We start from the raw sequence: 22554 nt of genomic DNA, 5'->3' as shown, positions 1-22554 counted from the left end.
TGAAAGCTATTTGGATTTTTTTACGATCCAAACGATCAACAAAATCTGAGATAGTTTGAATTGAAAATTTATCGATGGAAACGTTTTTAGCTGTTTTTCACCAACATTCCCGCTTTACCGTAAACGGGCACGGGCACTATATCCCAGCCCTCTGCCGTTCAATGCACAGCGCATTAGTTTTTGCTGACAAGATAAAATAAAACCATACAAAGCCTCCATCACCTTTCGTAACAGTTGATCGACCTACATTTCCCGTAGGTCCCAGAAAAAAACTAGTATAAAGGTAGAATATTTACGTTATTCTTTTTTGCTTGTCCAAATCTTCCTCATCCACAACACAACTAAAGCGGATGTATAAATAAAAGTTAAGCCAATAAATTCGTCGGAAAATCAATTCATCCAAAATCCGGACCAGGAATGGGAAGGGCCAGGGTGAGCATAAATAAATGGGCTGGCTACTATCGCCGGATGGGAGCAAAACGTGTTCCGCACACGTTTTCCGAATCTCGCTCCCCGTCTGCTCCTTTTTTTACGGTATTTATTGCAATGATTCGTTCCGCTTTCTCTACGTTTTATATTCTTTTTGTTCATGTTGAAAAAACGACCGTTTTTTATGTGTGAGTATGGCAACGGCTGAGAAGTGATTTTATCGAATGTTTATGGGGCACTTTTCCGGTGTAGGTGGATGTGATTTTGCGCACCGTTCGGTGACCGGCCGCGCTGACATTAATGCTATTTTATCTGAATAGTTTGATGCTTTGCATCCTAGCGGGGGTAGAAAGGAGGAAGTAGGATACACCACAGAGGCGGAGGGATCCTTTTTTCGTGGTACGAGGGTTTAAATTAAAATGATAGTTCCCCGTTAACGTGCTCAAAAGCAAACAAGCACTGCGTAAACTGAAATGGGCAAGCTAAATGGCCGATGACGAACTGCACATACTCAAACACGCTTGATTTGGATCGTAGTAAATGAACAGCAACAAAAAGAGTCAAAAGAGCGGAAATGGTGTGTTGGTGAGCAAATTATCGTGTGCACTTCAACGTATGTCGAACGTACGCGTTACTACTGCTGCCCTCGTGATGCATGCATGCGTTCAATCAACCAATCGAATTGTGATCCTTCGTTCGTTTGTTGGATGAGCTTTATGATCCGATTTCCGGGAAAAGCAGATGCTTTACGAGCGTTGGCATTGGATTTATGTAGATTCACATTTGATCGATTCAGTGCTTTATCAAACGATGCATTTGATAAGGGAAAGGAGGCAATGTTTGATGGTTTCGGTATGACTTTTATTTAAATATTTACATCGAACGTATGTAATGGAAGACGTTGAAGCAATGATTTAATAGAGCTGTATTTTTAAAGTTAAATATATTAAATAGCTCAAACCATAGTTTAAGATACGTAAAACAAATTTTTTACTTATTTTTCACTAACTTTTCTACCGACATCTATGAATGTGAAAATTAAAATCCGTTTGATTCATTATTTTATAAATTTGTTTGCTTTCCGTTTATTTCGCTCTGTTTCGTTTCTTACATGAAAAGCCTCGAAGAGCCGTAAATCATTAGAACTTATAGAACTTATGGAAGCAATTGTTATCGGAATCAAGCTAACTTAATCAATGAAACGTTTTCGTATGGTGTGTGGCTTTATTAAACATTTTTAAAGTAAATTTGACATTTGACGGGGTGTCAACGCTGCATGCAAACATTATCTCTAGTGTGGGGTTTCTTAGACAAATTAGACAGACATTTAAACAAACGTAGAATCGCTTTGTTCTTTTTAATGTTAGTTGGTTCTAGCATGCTTATAATTTCAATCGATGTAGGTTATAAAGAGTGTAAAGCGGTGTTTTTCATATCAATCATTTCAACTTTAATTTAACTTTATTTTATAGTTTCATTCAATTCACACTATGAGAAATTAAAAAAAAACCATGTTTTTGCAATAACTTAGGATTTACCTAATCAATTAAGATTTTTTAATCCAGAATATTTAAATGACCTGTTTTACACCATTTAAGGAAATTACTTGAATATATTGATGGGATTTTTTTTTTCAATTTAGCTGGAATATTGCTCAAAACAGCTGCGAAATTAAAAAAAAAACACCCCCGTATAAAAAAATCGGTTATTTTTTCGGAATTTTGTTTAGATTATGATACATTTTCGAGCCGTGTTCATCAGAAAATAAGTGTTACTCAAAAAAAAAGCATAATTGATGTTACATTTTTTTCATTCGATAACCATCATTGGTCTGATTGCAGGATCTGGCGTATGAAAATAAAGTTAAATGGAAAAAATAATATTGTCGAGCACTATGTTTGCGGGGAGTCAATTATTACTGACATGAGACGAGGTGGAACGAACTGTTCAAAGCGGACTGATAGAACCCGGCATTTGATCGTCTTGAAACTTCTTGAAATAAGTTGGTAGGCGAAGTTTTGGGAAGCGTAACGTCCTATCTTGGCAGCTGGAGTGAATTTGATCTGCCGTGATCAGAATTGGTTTTATTTATACTGAAAATAAGTTATGGGTTTTGTCGTATATTTGGTTTTGGAATGTGTTTTTGTCCTAATTAAATGTTATTGTTTTTGGTAACAATTTATAAATTGAAGTGGTTTGAGGTGTTTTTCGATATGTGCCTATGATGCGGTTTTACTATACTGCGAAAGAAGGTTTCATCTATTGTTGCTAAAGAATGGATGTTTTTGTGAGCTTTCATTATAAATTGCCATGCAGAACTGAGCTCATAAGTTGCCATGCGTTCTCAGTTCACCTAGTTTTCCTGCAGTAACGCCTGATTTGCCTATTATGGATTTTTCTGGTGTTTTCAAGAAGTGTGTCACAGTTGTTTTTATACGAACGGTGTGGCCTGAACTCTTCTGGTTGTCTTGTTATGGTATGATCTGATTTGCGTGTGTGTGTTGTAATGAATGTGTTGCAGTAGTTAGTAGTAAAGCTGATAGTGTTGTTTACAATAAGATCTGTATAGTAGTATATTGTAGATATGCTAAAATATCGTACAAGTATTTATTCCACATTACGACCATGAAGACGATTCAAGTATCTTTTAAGCAGATTTTTTAGTTTTCAGAATAATAAAAAATATTCAAAAAAGGCAATACTCTAAGCAAACACAAGGTTTCACGAATGTACTAGGAATTAACTTTTTACACTTATTAGATCATCAATAAATAATCAGCATCTAAAACACATGTATCTGAGAACTTAAAGCTACATCACCAACTTGCCTTCATTAAAATTGGCTAAAAATGATAACTATATTAAAATTTAATGTTATATTGTTATTTATCTAACAATCTATCATGAAAAAAATATCAAAATTTATATACACTAACATTATAATAAATAAATAAATAAATACTAAATATTCGTTCACCTCACTCATTTGGTAAGTGCTCTCTGACGAAACCTCAGAAAAGCAAATAAAAGTGCAAACTAAACCAATAACGTTTTATTCAATGCATGATAGAATACAAAACGCTTGGTATCTTTTTCGATGTTGCAGACAGAAACGAAGCATTTGATCAAGTGCAAACAATCAGTGACAATTCTTATTCGCTGAACATATAGTAGCTGTGCCTGGTGTGCCTGGTTGGCACGGCACATTGAATTGCGCTCATCTCTTACCACCCCCAGGGAGAGCGAACCTGAAAATGGTTGTTAATCGAATCCGTTTCGCTGGTTTGCCGTTCGTATGTCCGTACTGTTTGGACTGTTTTGCAATAGATGAAGAAACGTGTGTGTGTGTGTGTGCATTGCATCATTGGAATGCCCTGTCGTGTTCGTTCCGATCTCGAACCTGGCATTGGGGCAGTAGCAGTATTGTTTGTTAAGTTAGTTCGTTGCAATCCCTTACTTACGAACGGAGGAATGGAAAAGAGCAGCAGATGATTTACAATTCTGCTTATTTGCCTTAGTAACATTTAAAGTAATGTTTCGAAGCAACCTAAGCTTCATACTACAACTCCGATTCGTTCTAAATCTAAAACCAAACGCATAAAACCATCTCTAGTGAACACAGTTCCCATGGAAATGTACAAGATCATCCATAACGGCACCGTCCCATTCATTCTGGTTTGATTGAGAGTTTCGTTCAATGGTGTGACAGACCGTAATTGGGTGTTTGTGTGTCTCGCAATAGACTCCGGCGCTCTAAGTCAACCTGTCGAAAGCAGTGCGCTGCAGTTAGAGTCAAGTCAGATCGTCGAATGTTAAGAAAAAAAAAACATGTGCATCGTTTATGTTCTATGCGTTTTAACTTGTTCCCCTCGGTTTGTTCGGCTGTTTGTTTTGTCAACGAAACCGTGCGGAGGTAAAAGGTACATTGCACTTGGAGCCACCAACAGTTGTCTGTTTGTTCTCTCACTCACGATTCGTTTTTCCGTTTCGGGGTGGGTTGTTTTTTGTTTCAGATACTCATCGATTGCGTACGTTCCGCAGAAACCGTGGCTACAGAACGCCACCATCCGGGAGAACGTCCTGTTCGGCGAGAGCTTCCGGCCGAAACGGTACGACCGGGTGCTGCGGGCCTGTGCACTGAAGCCGGACCTCGACCTGATGCCTGCCGGCGATGGGACGGAAATTGGCGAACGTGGCCTGAAACTGTCCGGTGGTCAGCGGCAGCGTATCGCCATCGCCCGGGCCCTCTACTCGTCGGCCAACGTCGTAATATTGGTAAGTGTATGTGTGTTGTGTGCAGTGGCGGGGTTTTTCGTGTTTTGTTTTATTTATTCGGCGCTTTGATTTGATTGTGCTCGGGAGAAAGTTAATTGGTTTTAGCCTTTTTTTAATATTCTACATGTCTTTTTCAAATGTGTTTTGTTTGAACTATGTAGTTGTATCGGTTATGATTTTTGAATCAATATTTTTTCTTAGCGATGTATATTTTTTACATTCTATTTCTCTACTATAATTCTACTGTTCTCATTTTAAAACAACAAATACTACTACTACATCAATACATATCATTTCATTTGTTTAGTTAAGTTTAAACTATTTTGTTCATTAATGTATTATTATATGTGTCTACATTAATGTATCTTCTTTCCATTCTTTTTATGTGTAATAAAGTTGCTGTTTCCTTTTAATATTATAAATTAAGTTAGGTGTTTAGTATTTTATAAGGTTTGCATTTTATTCTGCTGTTAAGCTGTGTTTTCAATCCGCAATTCCACAATACCAATGCACTGACTCGGTACTAACTGATTGAGCGTGATTCTTTTATCCTTCCCAGGATGATCCATTGTCCGCCCTAGACAACGAGGTCGCCATGGACGTTTTCGAGAACGGTGTCCACCGGATGCTGGCACGCCAAAAGCGAACCATCATCCTGGTCACCCAGAAGGTGCAGCTGGTACATCGAGCGGACAATGTAAGTCAATCCGCCACCCTGGTGTGTGGGCACCATCATGGCCGCATCCCGGTAGAGTGATAGACGTCCGGGAAAAAGTGGGTTTTGCCGGGTTCCGCTTCCTAGCAGTGAACGTTTAATGGCTTTCTGGTTTCTTGGTTTGCTTTTTTGTTACCTCTCTCGTTTTCTCTCCTCTCTCTTCCTCCTCTCCTCCCCCGGCACTGTACCACTTCGGGGACATTCCATTAACTAAACCGTTTGGATTTTCGGCCGGCACGGATGATTGGACGACATCAACTGGCGGACGATTCGTGCAAAACGCTGCTGCTGCACCATTCAACCATCGTGCTACCAGATCGTGGTGATGGAGGGAGGCACGGTCAGTGCAACAGGTTCGCTAACGGAAATCGAGAACAATTATCCGCACATCCTGCGGGAGTGGAATGCAATTATTGCAAAGGAGCAGCAACAGTCGAGCGAAGCACAATCGAGGTAATTAGAAGAACTATTTGCTGCAATTCGTTGCTGCACACCGAACGTCACCGGACCGAGTCCACAGGACCGGGAAAGCGATTCACATTTTCTCATTCTCTCTATCTGCCGTCTTTGACTATATCGGGCACGGTATTTGGTAAAACCTAAGCATGCAGCGTTCCGGTGTTTGGGGCGCTTTTTCTTGTTTTAATCAGTGGCTATTTACCCGACAAAATACCATGCGCAATAGGAGTGCAGTTGTTGACGATTGCACTGCAGGCTGCTTCCATCTTAGAGTGGGAGGAGACTGACGTGCCATTTCCGCCCCAAGCTCTGTGGTTAATGATCGTTCTGTTTTTGCTTTGTTTTACTCTCCCATCGGTGGGTGTTTATTTTTCATCCAATTTGCTGCCTCCAACCTGTGTTGCGGCATTGCATTTGAACAACCTTCGCGAACGACACTTTGAAGCCCGGGACGGACGGCACGGGAACGATGGAAGCTCTTCAAAAACATCTCTCGAATTAGCTTTCAGCGGAACCATGCAACCGAGGAGAACGATTTCATGGAGGTAAGTGTTGCTGGGAAGCGATTTTTATCATTACAATCGCACAGTTATTTAAATTCCATTATTTACTGTGAAAACCCCATTATGTAAAGAATTCCTTTGGAATAGTAATTTTGACATGTATTTTGACAAAAACTTTACAGTGATTTTGCTAAATAGGCCGTTCTGAAGGAAAAAAAATCAATTTTAGTTTATTACTAGAATTAATTAATTGTACGGAAAATCTTCGCATAAAGAACCATGGTTCCAAGAAGGAAAAATTCAGCCAAAAAACTCACAAGTTGTACTTTGCATAACACTCTGGACGCTTATTTAGTAAGAAATCATAAAAAACACTGCTCAGGTCCACTTTCACTCGATTACTGAATGAGGCTTAATGAGTTGAGCTTACTTATGATTTCGTCATTTATGGGAAATTGAAAAAGTCTTCATAACACTTTTTCACAACCAATACAACTGAGAACGCCTTAATTTATGCAAAGTGCACAGCAAATGTGTGTTAATAACACATTTAAGATCTATGTAGTTCATGTGTTGAGCCTTCGTTTTAAGATAAATATTGATCTTAGAGAAGAAAAAACGTATTCTCACATCCACGACGCTATGTTTGCTTGCGTCATAATATTCCTGGAAGTTTCCATTTGAGCCGGTTCCTTCCGCATGTTTCCCGGGTTTCTGCCGCCGGCCCGGTACACTTCACTCAACCAGATAATCGTTCGCTTCGTTTGATTATGTTTTGTATACAGTAAGCACGCCGAACTCAGTCCAAGCAACCCAAAGCCCGTTGCTGCTGCTGATGATGATTATTGGAAAGTTTGTAGATTTCACAGCCACTGCCCGGGTGAAACTTTTTGAGAATGTTCATTTAGCAGTGAAGTTAACTTTTTCCCGATAGTCGCTTCAGCCACCGATCGAACCAATTGTTCCGATTGCAAAACTCGACAGCAACAAAAATAAGACGGCAAAACCCGGCACCCCGGCTATAATAAGGACGCAATCCCAATACAAATACGATTCTGCGGCTGAGCTAGTCGCTTCGAACGGCAAATTAATATGCTCAACCGAAAAGAAATAAAGAGATAAGTGGTGCCCGTGGTGGCGCAGGCCCCTGCCCGCAGTCTTGTCGATGGAAAACTTTTGAGCTGTGAAAAGTTTATGCCTCTCCCATTCTCTTCCGATCCCGCTCGTACACGTTGCCCGCTCATGTAAGCCCCAACTTTTGGCACTGTCTTTCTTCCAAACGCCAAACGATTAACCTCGAGAATGTTGGTGGTGACTAAATCGGGTGGTGCGGACCACTCCCCCTACTGCTGCTTTTTCGTTGCGGATGGAAAGTTTTATTTCGTTCCTTGGGGAAACAAATTCCGAAGAACGGATTCCGTGTGGGATTTTCGGTCCGAGAAGTCTCTTACACCATGTGCCATAGTTACAGTGGCTGGAGATGGGTTGTTAGCTTGGTATTTGAGGAAAGAAGTAACAGTTCAGGGGTTGATAAAAGTAGCATCCCTATTTCTCGGATGGACAGGTAAGATTTCATAATTGTTCGTCAAGCTTGACCATCTAAAGAATGCTGTCTAATGCGTTCTGGGTCCGATGCTGGCAAGAAATTGAGCAAGCGATATTGTGGTTTACTGATAACTGGGGTGGAAAAGACCTGTGTTTTTGTGTTTAGTTTTACATGTTTTCATTTTATATGTTTTTGATTATTTAAGAAGAAATTTTTCTGTTTGTATTGTTCTGTTACTATCAAAGTTTTCTAGTACTAAAAAATAAGCTTCTAACAGACAGCTGATTAAATTCTTGTAAATGGGAAAAGTATGTTTTTGATTTAAGTAAAACTTCTAACTATCGATGGTAATGGTGGGCGCATCAGCTTTTATAAGACCGGAATTGAATGATTAGTTGGAGCGTTCAGCCCTAACAGGGGCTGATTATACATTTACTTTAGAGAATCTAAGATGAGAGGATGTCCAAAAAGCCATCTAGGCAAGAGTTTTACAGTCTATCCCTAACAAATAGACTCGCTGTCCTATTCTTTAAATATCCACAGCTCAGTCGTGGAAATTCGTTTTTTTGGTGACAAACGAAATTAAATTTAATTTTGATTGTTGTTTCTAGTAACTATAGTTTTGATTACTTATGTTGCATTTGAGCAAATGTGTTCATAAAGGACAATACATTTTAGTATTCAACTGCTTGAGGGAGACTATTGGAAAATCGTGTTGTTGTGAATCTGATCTCTTGTGATGAAAATTTTAAACGTATCATGCTATAAAGCTAGCTAACTAGCGATAAATAAACTTTACGATCAAAACGGAGCTACCAGACCAACCATTCATTCCTTTCCCGCCTATTTTTCCCTTTGCAGCGCACATTTTACTTCCCCCGGACGATGGCAAACCGGGCCCTGTTTGGATCACGCTTCTCGGCGCACGATTTTCCGCTGCCGATCGAAGACTGTCACGAACCAAACGTTGCCCTGCGCCGGCACTACTCCAACCGGCTCCGGAAGGATTCACCCCCGTCGTCAACGGCCGTCGTCTTGCGCCGGCCTCCACTCGGACCAATCGAACATCCTCCCGGCACCGGACATCAGAGTGTGTTTCGTGCGTTGTCCCTGCAGCTGGGCACGAACGCAACGACTAGCAGCAGCACGGTGAACCAACGGCAGCAGCGGCAACCTGCGGTCGTCGTACGTCACATTTCATTCCCAACCACGCTGACCAGCTCGGGTGCGCTTGATGATGATACGCTGTACCGGAAGCGCCTCAACCAGGGCGGTACGGCGGCTCATCCGGGACAGCTGGTTTGTGCCGGTGCCCTGTCCGGACAGCGAAGGTACGGGGGCTGATGCGTACGGCATTTGTGCTGCCTTGTGGGCTTTGTGGGAAGTTTTGTTCCCGCTCATCGAATCGTGGGAATTCTTTCAACTGCCCTACTACCATCACTGATGTTCCCATAATGTGGGGTGGAGGGTTATTTCTCCATGCTCTTTTTGTTCCCTCTCTTAGAATGCTTGCCGGCACGGACGACACGGGGATGGACGGCATCGAGCCGAACCGGACAGGTGTGCTGCTGTACGGCCAGAATGAGGGCAGAAATAGTTGTGAGGATTTGAAGCGTAGCTCGATTGGATTCCGCATTCCAGAGTTCCTGCGAAGGATGTCACTGCGTGGCCGCCGGTTTTCGAACCCGACCGAGTTCGGCCGACCGTACCGGGAGCGGGAGGATGGCTCGCGAAAGTCATCACGCAAGACCAGTTCGCTAAAGTCGGTATGCATTCGCTGTGGATGGAGTGCCAGTTTTTTCCTAACCTTGGCCGTGCGTTGTGCGTGCTCGTTTGTTCTTTTCATTTTCCGCCGTACAGAAGCATTCCGAAGGAGCGACATTATTCGATCAAACGATTGCTTTCGACGATTTCGCGCCAAAGCGAGGATACGGAGGAATCTTCCGTTGGTAAGTGAACTGGTGAACTTTACAGCACGGTGGAATGCATGGGCTGGTTTTGATAATGGTAGCAATGTGGGTATTGAATAGTGATATAGAAAAAAAGGTAAAGACAACGCGTCAATTGATCACAATTTTAACTCGCAGAACTTACATATATGGCGTTGTTTATAAGTGAATAATGTTCGGAAACTTTGAGAGTTGCAAATTTTTCCATAATTGGGAATGTTATAATTGCGCAATGCAAACTAGGTGCCGTTTTATTTATAGTCTTATTAAATTCAAGGACGTTGTTTGAAAATGAAACTGATTCTGAGTGTATTTAAATCATTAACACTTTGACCGCCGGCCTGACGTCAGAGTTTTTCGCGTGAGCACGTAGCGCATGGCAAGAGAGTGACAATTTCTCGTGCGATTATTATCACTCTTTTGTTTCATTGCAATAAGCGGCGTAGCACATGTCGTTCTCGTTCTCTTTATCCTACCTCATTCGTTCTCAAGAGAATCACTGAGCGTCAGATACAATTCGCTCATACAACTGTCAAATTTCGAAAACCGCGTATCTCCGAATCCGCGTGTAAGAGGTACCGTGTATCTCCGAGACCGCCTGTACACAAGCGAGAACGGACAATGTCCCCCGGCCTTTACAGTATAACGATTTTTACTCAGCCAAAAGCCAAAGGTAAGTTACCATGTTTTTGTGAGATTTTTTATGTTATTTTTTCGGGTTTCCCAAATATTTTTTTATTATTGGGCTCCTTTCCGATTTCATATCGTAGGCTGAAAATTCAGCCTGTCAGCTATTTGAATCTATCAGCTATCAAAGTGGGTTTAATATACAGGTGGGCTTATCCCAAGGTGTGTGTATTTCGAAGGCTGATTTTTATCGCTTCTGCTTCTGAATGAAGATTTTAAGAGTATTTTGTGTATTCGTCATGCAACCAGAAAGCCTGTTTGATAAAAAGTGTTCACCTACCCTGGCAAAACGTGAAGTTCTAATTTGGTCATAAAAAATAACCTATGAAACCACCTGGTACACTTTGACCACCTACATACACTTTGATTCTATATTTCGCCACCTGATCGCTTTAATGTACCTTGGGATGAATGAAAAAACGATCTTGTTTTGCCAGTTTTTGAGCAGGTCCTCGAATCTAATTCTAGCTTAGAGGCTAAAATAATCTAGGGTGAAAATCGCAGGCTAGTTTTGTGTGTGGTTTTGTAAGAAATTTTAGCATGCTTTCAGCCTCCAACTGTCAAACTCCATGTAAAAAAGCTGACTAGAATCATGAAGGTCTCCATTATTTTTTTTTTTTAAAAGCAGTATCGGTTTTTGACGGCAGACGTCACCATCAAAAAGACAATGGCCAACCATAAAAAAGCAACAGGTTTGGAATTCAATTACAAATACTTACAATATAAAAAGGCACGAATTGGAGAAACATTGGATAAGATTGTCAAAGTTAAAAACAGAGGTTTAAAAATCAAAACTTGAAAATTTTCTAAAATTCATAAGAATTGATGATCGATTGCATGTTGTATGATTACTGTTAGAAACTTGATCAATTTAGCAAGGAAGATATAACCATGCTGCTCACACACTCGAATGGATGACATGTTTTGCGCGATTTCTTTGTTTATTTTATTTTTGAATAAGTTAAACATAACTCAAAAATGAATTTTCGGGTTAGAATCAAGTGTTTGTTACCGAATTATGCCATTTTTCATCATTTTAGTCCAATCAAATTAATAAAATAGATACATTGATTCAGAAATACGTCCGAAACCGTTTACTATTTTAGTTATCGTGATTTAAACGTCAGCCATTTGGCATTAAACAATTCAAGTCAAAGACAGCTGTATCATAGATTAAAATTTTTAATCTAATGTATTTCATTTTAAAATTGAATCTCAATTACATGTCGCATTCCATTCCTTTGGTAGCTCCGATTACACTAAAGAGCAAATCCAGTTAGCACAACAAAAGTCAAGCATTGTGTGTGGAAAACATTCTTGCATCCATGCGGGGCCCTTCACTGCGCATCAAGTAGAAGTAAATGAAAGTAAATGCCCTTATTCCAAAATAAATATTCATTGATGGTCTTTAAACCAGAAGCACTTATATCGTAATTACCTTGAGCAAACTGCTGAGGGAAGCGACAAATAAGGGTAAACCAAACAACTAGACTGTGCGCCTTGTTCGTAGAGCTTCTTGTTTTTCGCCCATTTTATGCTATTGAAAGACTTCCGAAGGCGTACGAAAAACCACATCATGTGGTTAGTGCAAGATCCGTTGCCTTTTTTTTATATTCCCCACCATCTTCTGTGCGCTGCCTGCACGATTATGCTTCCGTTTGGCATGCGTTCAGATATTTGCGTGCTTCGCAAGACATTCCACTTGAAGCGCGAACAGGAGCCACCACACTTGCGCTTCCAACTGGATTTCCGTCGGACGCACTTGGCACAAGTGGATTTCATCGATTATGCATTCCCGGACGTGGTTTAAACACCAGATTGCAGTGTGGGTGCAACCCCTCCCTGCATCCTGTCTGCTTTTGACGATCTTGAAGTTGATTTCCGCGGGATTAGCTATGTCGGTGGGGCTGGGACGGGTGGCGGATATGCATGCGATTTCCGCGTCACGCCAACTGAGGAGGGCTGTGTGTTGTGCGGTGAAAGAAGTGTAACGTTCAATAATCCGATTTTGACATGCTTCGATTCTACGTTGGCATGCCGTTGCATTCGACGAAAAAAAAATGAAAAGAAGTAAAACGAAGTGAAAATAAAATGCAAGCGGGAATGTACGCCGGTTCGCTCGTACGCCAATCTGGCTGTCGCGACTGCCATCGGAGCGATAGAGTGCTTTAGCATAATCGAGCATTATGCGATAAGAAAGGGGAACACGTGGTAGAGGGAAAGGAGGATAGAAAAGGGGTCTCACTGACGCCGGGAATTGTTGCGGGCCATGCGGGATATTTCGGGGTCGCCGAGTGTACGCGATTGCATCATAAATTGGAACGTCACCAAGTTGTCGCAGCTAGTGCGAGCGAGCGAGTGAGGGATTTAGCGTTTTTGGTTGTTGTTTTTTTTGTACATTTTATTCCCGTCCCGTCTTCCCATTTGGCCTGAGAAATTTAGCACAAATAGGATAAAGTATGCGACAGAAAATTACCACCAGAGACTTACGCTCTCGAGTGCACGCTATTGCATTTAAGCGAAATGTCATTGTTGAACCAAACTGTCGGCAGTATGGGTGTATGTGTGTGAGTGTGTCTGTATGACGTCTATGTGTACTTATTCGCTGTGGTTCGCAGACAAAAGGGGAATTTTATAATTCACGAATCATGAGCATTGTGTTAAGTTGGTTCATAAGTTGGCGAGAGTCTTGCGATGCTGCAAACAGAGTTTTTGTGCCGTTTTGGTGCAACATGCATTAGTACATTTTGGTGGATAAATATTATTGATTTCAAAATACTGTAACAGCTTTTATAGTTCAAATTTTATAAAAAGCACATTAATATCAACACATTATGCTCTGGATGCTTATTATTATTATTTATTTTATGTATTTATTTCATCCATCATACATATGGTGAAAATAATCATTACATCAAAAAAAAAAGAAAAAAAAATTTTAATACGGATAGCTTAGATTTAAGTAATCTTCTAAAAATTGTACACACATGTAACTTAATACATGTATACACGATTACTTGAATTTGCCAAATTTAATAATGATATTTTTTTCAAACAATTTTCAGTCAGATTCATAAACTCTTCTTCTTCTTCTTTTTTGGCTCAACAACCGTTGTCGGTCAAGGCCTGCCTTTACATCTTGTAGGTTTGACTTTCAGTGACTAATTGATTTCCCCCCATAGCAGGATAGTCAATCCTACGTATGGCGGCACAGTCTATTTGGGGCTTGAACCCATGACGGGCATGTTGTTAAGTCGTACGAGTTGACGACTGTACTACGAGACCGGCCTAACTCTACACTGTCAAAAAAGACAAAATTGTGTTTTATGGACTTTTTATGTCTTTTATGTCTTTTTCCGAGTGTGATAAACTGGCTGAGTACTAGAATATTTTTCTATGATAACTTGCTTACACAATAACATGTCACATGTAGAAACAGTTAACACAAATTTTGAAACAGCTCAGTTAAGCTATAGACCACTCGAGCAATTTCTAACTCTTTAAACCTTGAGCAATATGTAATCCTTTGACCCCACTGCGCAAACGAAGGCCACCAATTCTGTACAACCATGCGAAAGCTTTGCACAAATCTTTCCGCTTTCCTTCCCCACTTTCAGATTACGGCGAAGCCGAAGTGTCCAACCGATTGATCTACGACGACGAGCGCAAATACGGCCGCATTCCGGCCCGAATGTATTGGCTGTATCTGATATCGTGCGGTCCGCGCATGGTTGCCATCTTCTTCCTGAGCGCGCTGGCCCAGCAAGCGCTCAAAGTGTACACCGACTTCTGGCTGCAGGAGTGGACGGATCAAACAGCGACCATCTCGACCATTGTCGTCCCGGCGAATGGCACGGTTGCCGATGCATCTTCGCCAACCAAACCGTTGGAGGTAACTGCTTGGTGCTTGGTGTAGTATCGTGCACACGATTGGCTAAATTTGACTGTCAATTTGCATACGAATTGGTCGGATGTGATGATGATTGTCGTCGCCTCATGTAGCGGGTGGTAATGGATTGTTCTTTCTCTTCGGTTTAAACACACTCCGGCACACACACGCAGATACGGCGCCATTTCCACGCGTACGTCGCACTGTCCGCTGTGTGTATCGTACTGGCGGCCATCTCCGTACCGGCCGGACAGCGGGCGGGCAGCAACGCCCGGCGGAGGTTACATCGGGAGCTGATTGCATCGGTGCTGCAGAATTCCATCCATTTCTTCCAATCCGTACCGCTGGGGCGGATCATGAATCGGCTCAGCATCGACGTGGCCGTGGTGGATAAGGTAAGAGGTTGTTTCGGTCAAGATTGCCGTTCGATTGCAAAACCACGGGAACACACGAAAAGCAAGCAGGCAAGGATTGCAAATTGATCCATAAATCAGTGCTTGGTATGAACCCTGCTTCCTGGACCCTGGACCCTTTCTTCATCACTTCAAAGAACGACTCAATCTGCTGCTGCTACTCTACAGCTTCATTCTGTTCGTATTACACATGCACATTTATCTCTCTCTCTCTCTCTCTCTCTCTCTCTCTCTCTCTCTCTCTCTCTCTCTCTCTCTCTCTCTCTCTCGCTCCCTATTCACAGAAAATCGCTGCAACAAGTCAAAAGCTGCTACAATTCATTCTGCTCTGCGTGTGTGCCGTGCTCATAAATAGTGTCGTGACGCCGTATTTCATCCTGTTAACAATACCAATTTGTGGCATTTACTACATGGTGCAAAAATTTTACCGTGCATCGTCCAGGTAAGTAGTATTAAAGGATTCGTCGGCTGCGCTGCCTCCGGGGACCCATCTCGTACGTCGGTATTTAGTTGAGTGGGTTACCAAACATCTTCCCAGGCATGTCAGGATTGCGAAAGTGCTTGTTGGCTATGGTTGTTGTGGGATACAGTTTTAACAAACACTGCCTTCAAAGAAGCGTTCAGATTCGGACTAGGACAATTAATCTGTATGGTTGGAGCCACAACCTCTGCGTGTTTGGGTTGGCTAATGGTTTGTCCTGGGAATACATTTTTATACATTCATGACCATTTGTTTCGTTTCTCTGGTCGTTGCATCGTTATGTTCTTAACGTTTGTACAAGGACACAATTGGGATACTTCAAAACATCTACCCATCTTTGGAGCCTTTCTCAAATAACAAACAAACTTTATGCATATTATATGCAATAGCTACGACTTACGAATTCAAAACAATTGTACCCATCACTTAAAGTGCTTTTAATCTCACGTGCACGTAAACACATCCTCACCTGAAATACGCCAGCAACACAACTTTATAATCAGCAACTCGTTTGCAGCCGGGTTCTGTTTTCTGTTTTCTCAGCCCAGCACACAGGATCGGTAACAACAGAGTGCAGAAATGAAGTTTCCCATCCGTTGACAACCAATTTATCGTATGTGAAACATTTACTTACCGAATGGGGAGGGTTACGCTACACACTTTGTCACGGTTGCACTTTGCCATCCCGGGGGGGAAGGGAGAAGGAGCACGCCGACGTTGCACATGTAACCGGTACACACACGCACACACACGCGCGCTGCTGACGTATCTTACCATCGTCCGGAAGCCCAGGCACCGGAAGAAAGGTCGGGGGAGCAAAACACATAAGCAGAAAGCACAATTGCTGAAGCCAACGAACCTCCTCTTCCGGGCGAAGTTGGGCGAAGAGCTGAACTTCGGCCTGCATGTCTGTTGGGATAAAGTTCTACACACTCGAAATGCAATGAAAGGTGCAGAGTTATCTAATATCTAAACCTCTGAAGGACCCGCTGGGGGCAGTATCAGACGTGGAAGTGAGACCGAAGCTCGCTTTTTGATGCAACGCCGTTCTTTTCATTCCTACCCAAACGCATGGATGGTGTCGGTGCTGAAGTTTCCCGTTTGCTGAAGTCGTTGATTTATAATTTGTGAAGAAAATTCTCATGCAGCGTCGTGGTCCGATGCAACGGTGGTCCCCTGGTGTGGGGTGATATACAAATTTCCGGCTCAAAAGCTTGTTTAACTTTGGTGAAATTGATTACGGCACATGGACGGGGACGGTACGAAAATTGACAGTCAGGGAATTGGTTGCCGCTGAGTTGGCATAAATTTGTGTGCTCAGCGGCTGACTGATACGGCTACGGTGGCTACGATCTGTGCCGCGTCGTATGAATATCATATTTGATTGTTCCGGATGTACGGTTGTGGTGCTCGTGCTGCTTCTCTTGGTACGGTGTGTCAAGCGTAATTTCTCTCACTTGCAATAGAAAGTTGCCCTCTGGTGAAATAAGAACACCCCCTGTTCTTGAATTCAATCATAAGAGATCCAATCCTATGGACCGTGTGTGTGTGCGTGGCTCCTTGTGCTGAGAGGACAAAGGTGTAATGCAAAATTCCCCCACAGATAGGGCAAACTTTAGAAAAAGCTGTGACCCCATGCTCAGTTTGTTCTTGAAAAATAGTTAAACTTTAATCCTGCCGTACCGTGTTGGCCGTCATTGGAAGGTGTGGAGCAAAAAATGGTCTCTGTAAGACACTAACGATGTTGCAACGAAATGGAAAGCGAATGCAGTGTAGCTTCGAAGCAGTACGCCTGCACTGGATTATCGTGCAAGTGTGTCTGTCTCTGAGTGTGTGTGTGTGTCTCTTGCATTGCAGGAACAGAGACACCCAGGACACATAAGTGGTATCGTTAGGATGCTGCCACATGTTACGAGACATGATCTATGGTAGGTCGGTTCGGAGTACCGCACACCAGAACACGTGTTCGATGGTTGTCCCGAGTCAGCCTTTTCTGCAGCTGCTCGGTCCACCGACAATTACCAAAGAAAATCAGAAGATATGGGTGGCTATTGGGCAAACCTTCGTTGCTCCAACGTTTGCTGCGTTCGACGCGTGACATGGGTTCCCTTCGGTAATGGCGTTTTGTAATTTTGAGCTCACCAGGAAGTGACGAGTTGAAGTTTGCACAAGTTTAGTGCGCTTGGGGTACCTGTTTTTTTTTTTACAAACCGCTCTCGTATAACCAAACGATAAAGATCTTCTTTGGTTTTGTAATATGTTTTTGCTGGTCAGAATGTATGGTCTTCTCGAGAACGACATAGGTTAGGAGCTTCCAAATTTGACCAAAGTTTAATTAACTTTGATGAACTGGAATGCACAGTACGTGTGCGGTAGAAAAGGTATGGAGTGACAGAGTTTTTTTAATTGATGTAGGTGAAAAAATGGTAAAAATAATTTAAGATTAAACAGCTCTCCAATAACCGGACGCATCCTCTTTCCAACCAGGGAGCTGCAGCGCATCGAAAGCATGACCTATTCCCCGGTGCTGGCACACTTTTCCGAAACCATCGAGGGCGTTACGACGATCCGTGCCTTCGGCCAGGAAGCACGCTTTATGGAGGTTTTGTTTAAGCGCATAGAGGCGAACAACGTGGCTCAGCTGGCGCTGAACTGCAGCAATCGGTGGCTCGGCATCGCGCTGGACTATCTCGGTGCTATCATTGTGTTCGTCGCGATCCTGACAGCGCTGATTACGGCCAGCCTGCGACCACAGTCAACCAGCTCGTCGCTGATTGGGCTGGCGGTCAACTACGCGATGCTGGTGCCAATCTATCTAAACTGGGTCGTGAAGCTGTTCGCCGAGATGGAAATGTATGGCGGTGCGGTCGAGCGAATACAATCCTTCATCGAGTGCGATGTCCAGCGGCGCCGGCTGGACGGTGGTCTCCGGGGACGTTCGTCAAGAGTGGTGCAAGACACCGGTGTGGTGCCGTTTTCATGTAAGTCTCTTGGACTGGATTAAAATTGATTCCTTTCAGCAATTCCTCCAGCTCAGCGAGCGGTTGGCGGATGGATGTTACTGATGGAAGAATATCTACCGAGATGTTACTACGATGTTTAATCTTTGATGAGTCATTGTCTATAGCGGAATGGTGTGGGGGCCTGATACGGTAGGAAAAAGGTCCCAATGCTTCATCGACGGTCATGTTGTGTCCGGTTTATTATCGGACTGGTCCGTTTCGCATGATTGCTTTTATTCCCCAGTAACGGCTCCCATTCACTGGCTGGTTCAAACAGTTCCGCACACAATCAAACTTCGATCAACTACAGCAATCTTCTATTATTTCTCCAAGATGACAGAAAATCACTGCAGCTTGTTACATGTTGCATGTTTTATGAAGATATTTACCGGTTACCGAGAACGCAGACCTTACATACCAACGTTGGCTTTCTGCAAGTTCCGATCATCGACAGATTTATTCCCACGACACACCCTGTGCTTATCGATAACTTTCTCCGGTTCGGATATGCCACTAACGGAGGGTAGTTTAGCATTTCCTTGGTGCATGCCGGAAGCAGAAGCGCCAGGATTATCATTCAACTTTCAACATCCGATCCGGTTCAAGAAATATCAGGAACTTCTTACAACTTATACATTCATCTTTACCTCATTTTCTTTCTTCCACTATGCCTGTAATGCAGATAAAACTGTCCCAATATCTTGGCCACTGCGGGGTGTCATCGTGTACGAGGGCGTCTCGTTGCGCTACGAAAATCAAAAGGAGAACATAATCACAAATTTGAATTTAACAATCCCGGCAGGTCAACGGGTAAGTGTGAGGGGATGAGGAGGGCGGGGGGAGTTGTGAAGCACGCAGGGCATAGCGTTAAACAAAACACTACACTCGCTTTCTCTCTTCTCACCGCCTTCTCGCTCGCGGGTTCTTTAATTCTATCGTTTGGCTGAAGGAGACAAGAACAACCGTTGTAACAAGGCTCTCGTCATCATTCCACCTCACAATGTCTCAAGTGGCATCCCTTTGCCCGCACGTACTAGTGCGCACCATCCGGCCCTGCCATCATCAACAACGTAGTACAATTAATTATTTAAATGACTACTTTTACATTACCCAGCGCGCAGCTTGGTACGCCACAGTCGAAGTGATGGAATGTGTTCCAATAGCTTTTGCAACCGTTGCTTTCGCGCTGCTGCTAGGGGATAGGGAGTTGCCCAATGGACCTCGACCCAGGGATCGTACTTCATCGCTATAGTCAGGGAGCAGCGGGAGGCATGAGACTAGTGGCAATAGTTAGAAGCTGCCCCCGGACTCACAGGCTAATGGACTGCTCGGGTGCTTTGAATGCTAGCTCCTTTGCCCCGTTACCCTTTCAAGCTTTTCTCTCAACCGACCGTTGCGGATGAATGTTTAGTAAGAAGCGATAGTTAAACATCCTGGTTGGTCGAAACAGTGGCTGGCCGAACCCCAACCAGGACGATGAGCGTGTGGATGAGAATGGTAGCAGAACGATACCGGGCGGTTGCTGAATGCCAATGGCATTCCTGCAGCAGCAGCAGCAGCAGCATGGACAAAGTGTTGTCTAGCGCAAGGGTGCTAGGCGAAAGGAAGTGTAATTTCTGCAACAAAAGCGATGCAAAGCAGAGAAATAGTAAATAAATGACTTTCATACGATACCAGCGTTGGTCGAACGATGGTCCACCGGTTCCTTTTTCATGTAAACCCCGAGCAAAGGGGAATGGTTTGCGGATAGTACCGAGAAACAATCGGTAGCGCTGCCGTCGTGTGAGATACTTAAGGTAGAACACCAGCACCACGAACAACAACACACACTCTTGTACAACCCGGGTGCGAAATTGATGACCAGGAATTAGTTCCTACACAAACCGGGCATCGCTTCCTGCTTCTTTTCCCTGTCCTGTTCTCGCCCTGTCAAAAAAGCGGTAGTTTGTGACAAATCTTGAAATTAAAAACTAGTTTGCCTCTGTCTCGTAACGGGCGAGTTTTGCCGGGGTAGAATATCTAGAGCAAGGGTGCAAACACTAACGAGCAACTAAAAACATTGCAAATACCATCAGTGGCACACTTTGGTTCTCGCACTCTCTGTCTGTGTCTCGCTGGGTGTTTTTGTTCTCGTAGCATACCAATCGCCACTGGACTGGCCTGTCAATGCTGACAATTCCAACGATTGTTTTCCATTTCCCGTTGGTGTCACGTTCGAATTCGATCCAATCACTTTTTCATTTCCTTACATTCTCTCCCTGTTACGCTCTGTTCCTTCTCTATCTCCATCTGAAGCTTGGCATCTGTGGACGCACTGGAAGTGGGAAATCATCGCTAGCGTTGGCCCTGTTCGGTGCGCTGGAAGTTACGGCAGGTCGCATTCTGATCGATGACGTTGACATCGCCGGACTGCACACGGATGAGTTGCGTTCGCGGCTATCGATCATCCCGCAGGAGGTGATGCTGTTCGGTGGCAGCGTGCGGGAGAATCTCGATCCGAGGGGCCATTTTTCGGACCTGGAGCTGTGGAACTGTCTCGAGCTGGCGCAGCTTAAAAATGTCGTCATGTCTTTACCGGACGGATTGGGTAAGGGGTGAACAGAGAAGGAGTCAAACAGAGAATTTCTCCTCTTTCGGATTTTTTCTGATGTCGATCGTAATTGATATTAACATAATTTTACATGTATTGCGCCCTTACTTGCACCTGCAGACACGCAGATATCGGACGATAAGCATTATTTTAGCAGCGGCCAACGGCAACTGTTCTGTCTTGCAAGGGCCATACTGCGCGGTTCAGTTTGTCTGGTGCTGGATGAGGCAACGTCGTCGCTCGACACGGAAACGGAGAAGCTAGTCCTTCAGGCAGCGAAGAAAGCGTTCAAGGGACGGACGGTGATCACGATTGCTGTAAGGATGGATGGTTCTAGGGAAGGTTACGTTGGATTTAATTGCAATTAATGTGTTTTCCCCCTTACACTTTCGACACTATCGATAGCATCGGCTTCATTCGCTGGTGGACTACGAACGGGTTCTGGTGCTAGAGCAGGGTCGTATCGTTGAGGATGGATGTCCCCGGAAGCTAGCTAGTAAACCGGGTAGCAAATTTGGAACTATGCTGAAAGCAACCGATCACCAGCAGCACGCGATAGTGGAAGACGATGAAGCAAAACGGTAATGGATCGTACCCCGTGAGAGTGTAATTAATCGTCTCTCGTTGTAAGATGCATCCGAAGCGGTGTAGTTCAAGCAACGATTATACAGTGTGCCGATCGCGAAATGGATGCTGTAAACGGAATATATCGTTTGCCTCGGTGTTACCATAGACAGATTGTTGAAATTATAGCAAAAATCTACATTTTGATGATTAGAAATCGAACTCTAAAGTGATATGTAACTTATTAATCAATAAATTGGTGGTCCAATATAACAAAATTTGTAATGGATATAATGTTTTGTTGTGAGCTATTATTTGAATAAAATTCGAAATCATGACCCTGCATTCCACATCGCCATCACCAACGACCTTGGGATTTGATATTGGCATTCGGGTTTGATGAGTCTAATAAATAGGTTATATTTAACTCACTCCGCAATTATATTTTAGATCATTTCTGTATCCATTATCTACTTTTTATTTAAATATTTTTAATGCATTAAAAAAAAATTTTTTTTGATAGTCTTTACATTATGAAATGTCCTAACTGTTATGAACTGTTTATCCAGCAGTAGTTCGTGTAAGAATTGTTTCAAAATACAATTTAATTGTGGAAAAACGTTGAATCACTTTTTATGCGAATCATATTTTTCCGTGGCATAACGACCTATGCCAGCTTGTACAAGCTTTCGAGATTTATTAAATACTATGCAGTCGGATGACTGTACTTGCTACTGGAAGACGGTCCATACGAGTCTTGAATCCACGACGGGCATAGCATATTGTTATGTTAGGGTAAGTCTTGCGAGTTATTCAGCCGTACCGGCGAATTCGTTCGACGAGAAACATTCGTCGCTCATGAGTGGACAGGGATGTACCGCTAGGTTGGCCAGTACAAAATCTATACGGTTTTCTAATTTTTGATCTAGAGGGCTATGAAATGAGTGAAAATGAGCGTCGCAGCGAACGTTCCCAGGAACGAACGAGTTCGCCGGTACGGCTGAATGATGAATTATTCATTAGGATTTAAATGTTTTAATGTTTTGATAGAA

At 43.0% G+C, this 22554-nt stretch overlaps 1 protein-coding gene across 6 annotated transcripts in view; it reads left to right on the top strand.

Moving 5' to 3' along the window:
• LOC120900280 (ATP-binding cassette sub-family C member Sur) overlaps positions 1-21791 on the top strand; it is a 75536-nt gene extending 53745 nt beyond the window's left edge. For all 6 annotated transcript variants that reach the window (XM_040307071.1, XM_040307067.1, XM_040307065.1 and 3 more), the window contains 15 exons: positions 4443-4704; positions 5264-5401; positions 5736-5872; positions 6324-6423; positions 8789-9258; positions 9432-9689; positions 9788-9876; positions 14181-14455; positions 14626-14847; positions 15150-15307; positions 17834-18327; positions 19031-19158; positions 20644-20935; positions 21059-21255; positions 21344-21791. In XM_040307071.1, coding sequence (XP_040163005.1) covers positions 4443-4704; positions 5264-5401; positions 5736-5872; positions 6324-6423; positions 8789-9258; positions 9432-9689; positions 9788-9876; positions 14181-14455; positions 14626-14847; positions 15150-15307; positions 17834-18327; positions 19031-19158; positions 20644-20935; positions 21059-21255; positions 21344-21523 — 3400 coding nt within the window. In that variant the 3' untranslated portion in view covers positions 21524-21791. The remainder of the gene's footprint in view (positions 1-4442; positions 4705-5263; positions 5402-5735; positions 5873-6323; positions 6424-8788; positions 9259-9431; positions 9690-9787; positions 9877-14180; positions 14456-14625; positions 14848-15149; positions 15308-17833; positions 18328-19030; positions 19159-20643; positions 20936-21058; positions 21256-21343) is intronic.
• The last annotated feature ends 763 nt before the right edge of the window (positions 21792-22554 follow it).

This window comes from Anopheles arabiensis, chromosome 3 (assembly GCF_016920715.1).
Source record: "Anopheles arabiensis isolate DONGOLA chromosome 3, AaraD3, whole genome shotgun sequence".
NCBI classification, from domain to species: domain Eukaryota; kingdom Metazoa; phylum Arthropoda; class Insecta; order Diptera; family Culicidae; genus Anopheles; species Anopheles arabiensis.
The sequence above is the reverse complement of the archived record's forward strand: the minus strand, read 5'-3'. Positions and strand labels throughout refer to the sequence as shown.